We start from the raw sequence: 12,086 nt of genomic DNA, 5'->3' as shown, positions 1-12,086 counted from the left end.
AACAAGCAAGCTTCAGAGAGAAATAACGAAGTAAACTTCGGTAATTCAAAGTTCCTCACCTTATCGTCAATAGTGTCAAACTTGGTGAGCACAATGCCGTCAATGAGGTGCGGGTTCTCCTCACTGGAGTGGTCAGCAAGAGCCTGGTTGAATTTCACGAGCTGATCCACAGCCTCATTCCCAACCAAGGCCTCACCCACAAAGAGCACTAGATCAGGCTTGTTCACTGTAATCAGCTGGAAGTGAATATAAACAGAATGAGGAATTAAAGTGTACAGTTAGGATAGGTGCTATAATCAATGAAGCAAACAACAGGCTTCGGCAACGCCTTTGGCAACAGCAAAATTTGTGTACAGTGAGGACCACTATGCTGCTTTAGCATGCTTGCTTTGACAAACAAGCAAGCAAGCATTTCAATTAAAAGCCCTTGCTGCTCCAACAAATCCAACCACATTTCTTACCAGCTCCTAAAATTGGAAAGGAATAAATAATAATATATTGTGGCTATTTGTATCTCTGACTGCATATAAATCATGAGTATCAGTGTGAATAATGATAACTTAGAAGTGCAGTTGAACCCGCATATAACGAATTATTGCATACAAGGTGTACACGAAATGTCTGAAAATCCTCAAAAATAAGGGAAAAGAGATATTTTCAAGCTGCCTTCATAATTACCTTTTTTTTTGTGGCAGCAGGCACCTTACGATGAGTAGAGGCGTCACTTACAACAGTAATTAAAGAAACTAAGTTAATTACCTTTTTAATTGGTGGAGACAGTCGGGTCAAATGGGAAAATTGCAGCCCTTCCTGTGAAGAGCTTGTTGTCGCTTTTAGATTTCACAAAAGCAGCCACTGGCAATTATTAGCAAATAATGAACTGTGACCAATTTCACCAGCGAAACCGGAACTTGGAAGAGCGCAACTGCCATACTCTTTCAGACATCCAGAATGAGCGAGCGTTGTTCTACCAATCAACGAACGACTTTGCTTCGTTGTTGTATGGGTTTTGTTTGCAATTAGAGCACGCATGGCACACATACGTTAACAAATGCAGAAGAACTAACACTACTGCAATCACCGTCATGAACAGCTATGTCATTCTGGTTGTCTGAGAGTTGGGAGCTTCGGTTTCGGTTTCAGTGGTGAATTTGGTTAAATTTCATTGCTCAGCAATTAATACCAAACGCCTATTTTTCAAAATCTTAAAGTGGCAATGGCCTCTTTGCAGGATGGACAGCAATTCTCCCATTTGACCCAACTGCCTGTCAGGTTATTTTATTAAATTACTGTCATAATTGCTGTGTCTAGCCATCTTAAGGTACCTCCCACCACAGAAAAATATATTATGAAGACAGCGAGCAAATATTCTATGTCCTTTCTTTATGATGATTTTAAGACTAATTTCTTGAAACACCCTGCATATCGAACAATTGTAAAATCCCCTTGAATATATTTTCGATATGTGAAATATTTTATATATAGAATTATCTAGTTATGAAACTTTTTCATGATCCCCTTTGGATTCAACATATCCCGGTTCGACTGTAAAAACAGAAAACTCTGGCCATTGCTAGTCAAGCGAGCCAAGATTCATCTCCATCTGGAGTTGAACACCGCAACCTGTACGACGCACTAATCCATATAAGTACGCAACGATTACCATATTTACCTGATTCTATCATACATAATTCTTCATATTATTCTGAAAACTGTCTGCATACTACAATCGGATATGAAACCTTGTTCATGTGAGTAGAGTTTGATGTGTTACGTTTAATAACCGCATTACTCAGCTTCAGCATCAACAGCCACAAAAAAGCATCACTTGCAGTACTGCCCCAGCATTTACCAAATCTGGCAATGCTACATCATACTGTACATCTTCACTGCAATCTTTGGCTCTATGCGCCCAACTGCTAAGCCCTGCAGATGCATGCATATACTAACTGAAGGCTACTCAGACTTGTATAGACTACAGTAGGATCTCAGTGATAACGAATTTCAAAGGGAAGCAAAAAGATTCATATCTACCAAAATTTTGTACCACCAAACAACCAGCAAAATCCGTTTTCAAACCACGATATGTGCACAAAATATTTATTTCAGTCGAAAGAACTGACGTACGCCTTTCTGGGACACACATGAATGGACCAAGAGACAGCACAGCTGGCTGCCATGAATTCACGCGTCAAAGCTTCGCCTGAGGCCACTTGAAAACAAAGTGCCAAAATCTGCTCCACCATAGTTGTAAACGAACGACGGGAACGTTGAAACGCTTCATGCCTTTTTACGACTTTGCTGCATTTAATCTACTGCTGCGTTAGCTGCGTACCTTCGGAGCTGCATAGCTGCCATCGATGATTGTGTCAATAGCGGCTGCGGTTTCGTGCAAAGCAGTTGCTGCAAACAGTAACTCCGTTTTCAATCTGGATGCGCTGACCATGCACATGCCTTCAAAACTATGCCGTTGCTCTTTATGATCACGTCTAGTGCGGTTTTGACCGCAGCGGTTGTGGCAAGCAGCATCGCTTTGACTCGGTGAGCGTTGGATGCGTGTGCACTTTCGGAGTTTTGTCGTCGCCATACATGACCAAGTCGATAGCGAACGTGACTTTATCCACAGCAGTTGTGGCAAACGATAAGCACAGTTTTGACTCTGTGCACTGGCCAAGCATGTACTTCTGAAGCTTCCAGAGCACGCTGTTGTCCGCCATCGCTCAACAGTTTCGGTACCAAAGTTCGTATCACCCGTCGTGATGTGGAAAAGTGTTCAAAACATCCGAATTTCAGCCGATTGGACACAGTGGCATTCGGCCGGGAAACTTTACGTATTCATATCAGGCCAAAATTTGTATCAGCCGAGCTCATATCACCAAGATTCTACTGTATGCACATTATTGCTTATGGCAAACACCAGAAAAAAAAATCCCAAAGGTTATTGGTTATGCCCATTTTGACACAAGCACACCAGTTTTTCTTTCAAATCACTCCACTCCTCGTAATGGGATGTGTACCAGGCATACAACACTGTTCCACGCACTACATACATACTACACCATGGTCATTGTCTTGTAGCAAGTAGAGCGTCGAATTTCAAATTAAAATTTCTTTCACAAACAAACGTTCCAGTATGAAATTTGATGTACTACATACTAATGGCAAACATAAGTTTGTGCCACCTACAGTAGGATACGATTTACACGTCTGCGAAATTTCCTCCTAAAAGGCAGATGCACACAAGCCTGCACTAATGGGTGCGCACTTCAAGCTGACGCCATGAGCTGGATGGCTGGTGACCCAGATTTCGAAGGACATTGCCATGTGCACAAGCGAGACTATTTATTTAGTCGTGGAGGCGATCGGTGCCACACTTTCGTCATCTGGCCAGGGCCTCTCTAGACCTCTTAAATTGTATCCAATTACAGAAGTAGTGACGATCATACACACTGAAATGTTAGTCACACACATTACAGGTAATGGAAAAATCGAAGCAGTGCAGTAGCAAATCATCCTGTACGGAAGGTGGGCTACAACAACATCGAGACGCCTGTACTGCAACTTGCGCATTAATGCAGCCAGCATGTGCTTACAATACACAATTTAACAACAAATCATATAATCTGTTGTCTGTTGGCAATGGAAGTCGATTAGCCAGGGACACGCAGTGCCTGTCAGGTTGCAGAAATTTGAGTTTATTCCTGCTCATAGGTTACATATTGTCCTTGAGAACATCAAAACAGCACACTCGACACCTACAACACTGTCACAAACGAGCGCTTAGCCAAACACGCACTGCCGCCTTCAAACGGCAGCACGAAATCACAACGCTAACAGCTAGCCTCGACAGAGCGCGTGGATCAAAAAAAACAAAAAACAATTATCAAAAGGCGCCGAACGAGTGCCCTCTCATCCCCTTCGGAGAAGATGCCTGCTGAGACAGGCAACTCCTGCGCAAGACTGGGAAACATCTAAGTTGGATACAGCCTAGAAAGTCCGGAGAGGCCCCACCCAGGCAACCGAAACGCGACAACCGATCAACTCCGCGACTAAAGAAATAGTCCCACTCCTGCACTTCGCAATGTTCTCCAAAGGCCATCCAGCTTGTGACGTCAGTCTGTAGTGCGCGCCCATTAAGGTCCCTAGATAAAAAAGTTTTCAAGGTAGCGACACTCATTGCTCTTTGCGCCTTCCTCCTCACTCTCGCGCCTACCTCTCCTTTTCTACATCATTTGCGTCTGTGATTGGTGAATTCGTTGCACGTGATGCTGTTAGTGGATGGTGGTGATATTTATTATAAAGCAAAAGGTTCAAAACGAGTGCGCATGTGCATATGGTTCCAGTCGGATTCTTGCCGCGACGAAAGACGAAATCGTATCCAAGACAAGCTGTAGAAGAGGAGCGTTCCAGTTGACGCCGAGTTGGCCGAACATGCTTCGCCGTGAATTTTGAATATGTCAAGTAGTACTGTGATGTCGGCTGCAGCAACAAAACAGAAGGCGGTTTTTACCTCTACAACATACCTCGTGGTATCCGGAATAGGGCACGCCGTGAAGTGTGGCTAGAAAACATTTGACGCGAGGACTTCCGTGCAACGCCGTAGACGCGGCTTTGCGAGGCGAGTTGATTTGTCGCCTTTTGTTGAAACGCTACAGAACGCGCGTCTAACGCGCGTCTAGTACGTGAAATTCGTTACAAATATTTGTGCGTATGCACGTACAGTTGAATACAGCTGAAGTGGCTGCACTTTCAGGGACATTTCATGCCAGACCAGTTCGAGTCACTTGCTCTTGAACGCGGCGTAAACAGGCTCAAACGCGACGCTGTGCCAACGCTTTTTAAGTCTGTTTCTGGTACTTGCCGCTGATGGTAGGGCGACGACATCGTCGCAATGTTCATCACTTCGGGACACCAAACTGGTAGAACCCCACTTGTCGTTAAGTTGCGTGCACCCGCATTGCGGTGCCGCGGTCTCTTCCGTAGTCACCCAGATAATAAAACATGCACTACGATTACCTGGCATCATGATTGCGAAAATGGATGTATTTTTCCAGAAAAAACTGTCATCGCAATGCTGCTAGTCAAGCGTTCGTTCTAGTCTGGCCACGGCTTTTGCCTGTGTGCGCACAAGCGGCTATGATCACTCGTCACAACGTCACAACAAGGTGCTGCCCTGTGGTCAGTCAGGATCACAGGATCCAAAAAGAAGCACGTTAACTGTGCCACATCATATTCACGAGCAAAACACATTCGGAGAACTGGACGAACCGGGACGAACTACGACGTACGATGCAAGACGCTATGGATAATGGTGTGAAATATAAAACTATAACAACGTTGCCAGTTGGGTAACACACATCACGCTTCTTCTTATGTTGTACCGCTTATATTCAACTAAGTAACATTTTATCCTATGTCTCATTTACTTTTCATTTGCTATAAATATTTCTATCCGCCATAATAACCGAACACAAACATTCCCTTTTTTATGCACGCTTTGACCCTTCTTGGGGGCGCTCCAGGCAAATAAGCGAGGAGGAAAAGGAAGGGTGTCGCTACCTTGAAAACTTGTTTTATCTAGGGACCTTAGCGCCCATAGGTGCAGGCTCGTGTGCATCTGCCTTTGAGGAAGAAATGCCGCTGACTTCTAAAGTTGTACCCAACTACAGAAATCAACGCAGCTACCATGGATGCGTCTGCCCCGACACAAGAATGTGCGAGAAGGAACTCGCTCTTTCCTAAGCCTTCGCTGTGCTACGCAGAGATGAGTCACGTCGAATATTCGCGAACCCAGGCACAACTTAATACAGTCGCTGGCTGTTTATTCGGACTCGGCGGGAACTGCCGAAAATTCCAAATAGTCGAGAGTCCGAAAAAAAGGATTCACCAGAAAAAAAAACAACTTTACTGGCCCAGTGGCCAGAAAAACTTGTCAATGCACGTCTGCACACAAGCACACTCATGCACGACCAAGTCGGCCTTCATTTCAGCCAGTGCATGGCCATCGCTGTAGGTTGTCAATAGCAGTGTTACAACCTGCACTAAATCCGCATTTGATAACTGTGGTGTGGGCAGCACGTCATCGGAGTCACTGTTCACCTGCACTGGTTCAAGGACCTGACAGACGATCTCATCATCATCCAAACTCCCAAACAACATCGGATTGAGATCAGCCGCCTTCTACCAGCCGAATAATCACTGCTTTTTTTCATCATCGTCAGTGTCTAGTAGTTGCCGCGTTACTTCATTAGTCCCGACGACGTAGATGGAACAGGTGGCGTCGGAGCCATTTCAGCAGATCAGGCCTCGCACGCCAAGCGACAAACAAGAGAGCGAGAGACAAAGCGCGAGACAAAGACAAAGATCAGACCTAGCCACAGAAAGAACTGACAATGCAAACCCTTAAACGCCAAAAGGGAACGATGTCGGGCTAGTTCGTAATGCAGCGCTCATGATGTATTTCTCACTTTGTCCATGTCGTATGCGTAGTCCAACACCTCCTAAAAAAACTATGCCTGGAACGTTGCTCTCATTTCTATGGAGAGCCTCCTGCCGGTGTGCAATCTTGGACGCCATGCCTCCTGCCGTGTGTTGCGACCAAGCATCGTGAGAGAGCGCTCGCCACTGTACTGCATAGTCACGTGACTGGCATCTGCTCAGAGGCAGCTGCTGCGAGAGCTGTGTGTGTTTACAAGGAGCGACCGACAAAGGCACTTGCCTATGCACCCGAGGGGGAGGGTAAAATCCAAGGGTAGGGCAGCGCATTCGTGGCTCATGTTCCAGGCATTCTCAAATGCCACACCAAGCTGACTCCATGCATGGCATGGCTTGGCCTGTGGTTTGGCCGTGGTAGCCATTCAATCTTTGGACTGCAACTGGTTCTCACTGGCGCGCTAAAAGGACCTAACATTAAATTTTCTGTGCTTTCGTGGTGCATTTCGGGGCCCTTGGAATCTGCCCGGTTACTGCCTACCATTAAAGGGCTCCTAAACCACCCAGCGGTCGAAATTTAGTTGAGGTGAGGAAGTTGTGCTCGAGTTTACAACGAACACGTAGCCGTGAGAATTTTTCGAAACGGTGCCGTAATAGCGGAATTACACGCGTTTGATGATCGAAACGCGACGATCGCTTCTTTCCCTCTTTCCTACGCTACCCTCTTCCAAAACCGCTTTGCCTTCCTCGCTGAGTCAGCTGAATGCCCCTCCTCATCTCGCGTGGCATACGTCACCGCTGACGCGCTGTTCGAGACAGCGTCTACTTCCGGTTGCCGCGACTCCGGCGACTCCGACGCTCCAGCTCGCCGTCAACTCTGTGTGGTATCTGGGTGCACTGTTCGTTGAGTAACCGCTGTTGCTGCCCTGCCGGCCCGTGCCCCTACGAATCGTGCCGGTATGGACCCTGTGTTGCGCGCACGCCTTCAAAGGATCGCCAACGTGATGGACCCGTACGGAGACACGCCGTGCCAGACCACCTCGGCTCGAGATGAGGAGCCGAGCTCGAGTTCACGGAGCTAATCAAACCGCAAGGCGTGGATGTGTAATTATGCTAGCGACTTCGCGGTTGCGTTAGGGCCCGCTCACGCTAGCGGCACGGCAGCTCGCCGTTTGACGTTCTCAGGCTGCCGTGCGCAAGCGATTTCGTTCGCGCACGTCAGCCGTTCTTTGCCGTTCGCAGAATAGGTCCGAGACCCATTTTCTCGCCGTCCTCCGTCTGCCGCAGAGCGACGTGGCCAATCAGCGACGGAGGAGCGGTTGTCACGACTACGGCATGCCGCGTCTGCTTTTGGCTTTCCGCGTCGTCTGCGTCTGCCGCGGGACGCTTCGAGCTGCTTGCTTTTTTTCTGCGCTTTTCACGCTAGAAATGCGTATGTCGCCCGTGTCGTTGCCAGGCATGGTTTCAGCAGTCAATAAAGCGTTTTAGTCTGTCCGGCATTAAAGAAGGCGTCGCGTAAAACCAAATAAAATGTCCCCAAGCTGGTGCCAGGTCAAGTGGCGCCAGCTATGGAGGATTAGAAACAACTAACAAACGCATAATCTATGTCCTCCGAGCATTCGGAAGCACCCTTGTCGACTCGCTAAGCCTACAGCATCAATTATTTGAGTATGGCTCTCCAAAACGGGGCTGAATCGGTACGAATACTTTGCTGTCGAAGCTTAAGGACATGAATCTAAAGCAAATGGAAGCATCAGTTCGGAGCTTACATGCTACAGAGCGCACGGCGGCCACTTGATAGATTCGAGGTGGACGACAACCGCTTTTGGCACTGCGGCCATGTTTTTCGGAGGCTTGCCGGCGTAGCTGGCCATGCAAGTTGGACTGCTGTCGCGCGTGCGGCGACGGCCGACATTCTGCGGCACCGCGCCGTTGCGGCAGGCTTGCCGCTAGCGTGAGCAGGCCCTTACGGGCCGCAGATGTCGATTCGCAAGCGGCAACACGACCAAGAACAGCAAGGGGCGCGCGAACAGTTGTTTGCAGAGTAACCGGATGTCGTCGGTTGTCGTTCGGCCAATCGCAAGCATCGAAACCGATAACGTCATCGAGTTTCACTGGTGATGTCACACATGTCAGTGGCGGGAATGGCGGGGACCGGAAAGGAGAAGCTATTGTTTTTTCGAAATTGTGGCGCGCCCGCGACCTGTAGTGCTGCGGCGTGTGGCATCGTTGATCGCGACGGCATTCTGCAAGCGATGCGCTTGTTTACTTGAAATGTTTGGGAAAATGTCGGAGGGGGTTTATTGGCCCTTTAACGGGGTTATGACACACGCACATTATAGGTACACAAATCTCGCAGCAACAAGCTTATGCATCGTTACCGTGTTAACCTACAAAGACTACGCCAAATTGCCCATCTGGCTTGTGAAAGCAAGCACTGTTAAAACCGAACTTCAATGTAAAATTTCTCTATGAATATTGAAATTTTGCAAACAAATGGGAGAAAGTTAAAACGGGCTACACGCGAAGCCCAAATGATCCTTGCAGAAGCCCTAGGTTCTCTGCAGAATCTGGCTGCCTTGAAAGCTTCAGCACTGCAGTTTTTATTTTATTCTGGTCATCAGAAGGTCATCAGAATTGGAAACACAGTGTTGCTACATTTGGGTGCACATTGTTTTCCACTATAAACCTACAAGACTGTGTGCACATTAAATAAGGGCACACGTTAGAATAGTGTATATACTGCGAAATAAAGCATGAGTGTGTTAAATACTTTCTGCCTCTTCTCACTCAACCTGCCTAATCGTTTGAACAATTTTATTCATATTACCACCGATTTTGTAAGCCAACTGTTTCTATGTACAGTAGACTATCGGTAAACGGAAATCTGCTAAACGGAACTGCTGCTTAAATGGAACAAATTACTCTGATATGATTGGTTTCGTACATGAATTCTGCACCCCTGTTCCATCTCTCAGTATACGGAACTCCTGTTAAATGGAACACATTTTCCTGGTCCGTTCAGGTTCCGTTTAAGGGGGGAGGTGGCGATCGAAAAAAACTTTTTTGTTTGTTGACCTAGAGTAATGAAATTTGGCAGGCATACTGAAGAGTGCCTCGAATAGCTATATATAAAGTTTCATTGCGATATCTCAAGTAGTTTTCAAATTACACTATGTTACATGATCTGATGACATAGTCTGCTGGTGAAAAGCCTAGCATTGTAACAAAACATGCCAGGAAGGTCCAAGTGGTTTTGATCTTTACTCAAAAGAGCTCTACACAGGATGACATTATTAAAAATTGTCTATTGCTTTCAGTTTTTTTACAAATAACATCCCCATCAGCTTCATGTATTGCATCAGAACTTCTCATGCACTAATTATCACTTACAAAAAAAAAACTAGGCCCTAAGCAAGGTAAAGAATAATGTCATCTTGCCAACAAGACTTCAAGGATTGAAAAAGAAAAAACGGAATCAAAATCTGTGTAGTAGTTGCCAAGATATCTGCTCCACAAGCTGAGCAAGACGCCAAAAAAACAGTACAGTAGAATCTCGATGATACGATCACGGCTAATACGAATTTCGGGATGATACGAATTTTTCTGTGGTCCCGGCCAAGGCCCATTAATTTACAACGTGCTTGAGTACGGTTGTTACGAACTGATTTTTGACCCGCGTCGTTTGATACGAATAAACGCCGCCCCACCCAACGCAACGTTGGCCCCACCGACGGCCGCGGAAGATAGCAGCGTGCACTTACGGCGCTGGAATGCGTGCGGCGCCGCCGGTTTGGCACGTTGCCAGCGCCGCCGGCGAGCAGCGCGCGACAGCCTCCAAGATCTGCGTGTATCGGAGGCCGGAGTGTGCCTTTTGCTTTCTCTTGAAGATTACAGATGGCGCTGGCCACGTTTTTTTTTTTCTTGGTGCGGAAGCAGGCCGGCAGGCGGAGACGCCGGAGAGGGAGAGGCACGGCCCGCGGGAGCTTCTTTCTTCTATGCGTGCCGTCGGACAGAGTGGTTGTGGTTGCTGTGCTCGAGCCCGCGTTCTTGCTTTGTTGTGATAGTGCCTTTTTTGCCGAGTGGCAGCAAGCTATGTCTCGCAAGCGGAAAGCCCTCTCCTTTAAGGAGAAACTGGACATTCTTCGAAAGGTCGATGAGGATCCCAAAAGAAAACGCACGGAGTTGGCTAAGGAGCTAGGCCTCGCAACGTCGACATTAAGCACAATTGTTGGACAGCGGGACTCAATAATGAAGAATGTGCTTTCATTTAACGTCAACGCGAGGCAAGCGAAGACAGCCCAACACGTGAAGCTTGAAGAAGCTCTTCTGACCTGGTTTAAGGAGGTTACTGCAGCTGGTGTGAACATCGATGGCAAAGTGTTGCGTGAGAAAGCCGACGAGATCGCACTTGCTCTGCGCATCGACGGATTTCAGGCCTCAGGTGGGTGGCTGCACCGTTTCAAGACGAGACACGGTCTCGTTTACAAAAGCGTCTGTGGGGAAGCGAAGAAGGCTGACGAGACCGTTGTTAGCGACTGGCTCGCGAAGCTGCAGTCACTCATCTCTGGGTATGAGCCTCGTGATGTTTTTAACGCAGACGAGGCTGGCCTGTTTTTTAACCTTCAGCCTGAGAAGAGCCTTTGCTTAAAAGGCGAAGCGTGCCAAGGAGGCAAGAAAAGCAAAGAGCGAATAACGGTGCTTTTGTGCTGTAACGCCGACGGGTCGGAGAAACTTAAGCTGATGGTAATTGGCAAATCCCAAAAGCCTCGGTGCTTCAAGCGCGAGAGCCATTTGCCGTGCGTCTATCGCGCAAACAAAAAGGCGTGGATGACGGCGGCCCTGTTCGAAGAATTTCTGTCGCTCCTTGACAGAAGGATGGCCTGCAAGAATCGGAAGATTGTTTTGATTCTTGACCAGTGCGCCGCCCACCCGAGGCAAGTAACGCTCCAAAACGTCAAACTGATCTTTTTGCCCGCGAACACGACGACGCACCTGCAACCGCTTGACGCTGGAATAATAAAAAACCTCAAGCATCATTTCAAGGGCCTTCTTGTGTACCGCCTACTTGCCAATATTGACAGAAAACACGAAGGCGACCTGCGAATAAGCCTCCTGGACGCCATCCATTTTATCGCTATGGCTTGGGATCGAGTAACGCCGACTACCATAGCAAACTGCTTTGCGAAATGCGGCTTCTTCAGGAGTTCCGAAGAGGTGCCCTCAGAGCAGGAAGAGCCAATTGAGGGTTGGGAACTGCTTGATGCTGGGTGTACAGCTGAAGACTTCTGCACGGCGGATGACAACCTCGCCACTTGTGGTGCGCGCACGGTGGAGGATATTGTTGAGGAGGCCACATGCGAGGTTGCCGATTCCAGCGATGATGGCGACAACATAGACGAGGGCGATGGTGAAGGACCACCACCGGCGGCTGAAACGCTGCACGCGCTCGACGTCCTGAGGCGTGCTATGGTCGCTGATGAAATCAGCGACGACACGTGCACGCGTTTTTACGGATTTCAAAGAAGTCTGCTGAGTGACTTCGCGAAAAAAAAGAAGCAGAAAGACATTAGAGATTTTTTCTGCAAGAAATAAATGTTTTTTTTATGTGTTCCTAAAAATGAGTTTGCCTCTGACTGTTAATATAGCTAGTT

The 12,086-nt window shown here is 47.5% G+C and overlaps 1 protein-coding gene across 1 annotated transcript in view; it reads right to left on the bottom strand.

Annotated features, from left to right (window-relative positions):
• Positions 1 to 12,086, bottom strand: part of LOC119393720 (signal recognition particle receptor subunit alpha) — a 64,794-nt gene that overhangs the window by 3,463 nt on the left and 49,245 nt on the right. Inside the window, exon 12 of the mRNA XM_037660842.2 lies at positions 60 to 236. Coding sequence (XP_037516770.1) covers positions 60 to 236 — 177 coding nt within the window. The remainder of the gene's footprint in view (positions 1 to 59; positions 237 to 12,086) is intronic.

The sequence above is a fragment of the Rhipicephalus sanguineus genome, chromosome 5, assembly GCF_013339695.2.
Source record: "Rhipicephalus sanguineus isolate Rsan-2018 chromosome 5, BIME_Rsan_1.4, whole genome shotgun sequence".
Taxonomy (NCBI): Eukaryota; Metazoa; Arthropoda; class Arachnida; order Ixodida; family Ixodidae; genus Rhipicephalus; species Rhipicephalus sanguineus.
The sequence above is the reverse complement of the archived record's forward strand: the minus strand, read 5'-3'. Positions and strand labels throughout refer to the sequence as shown.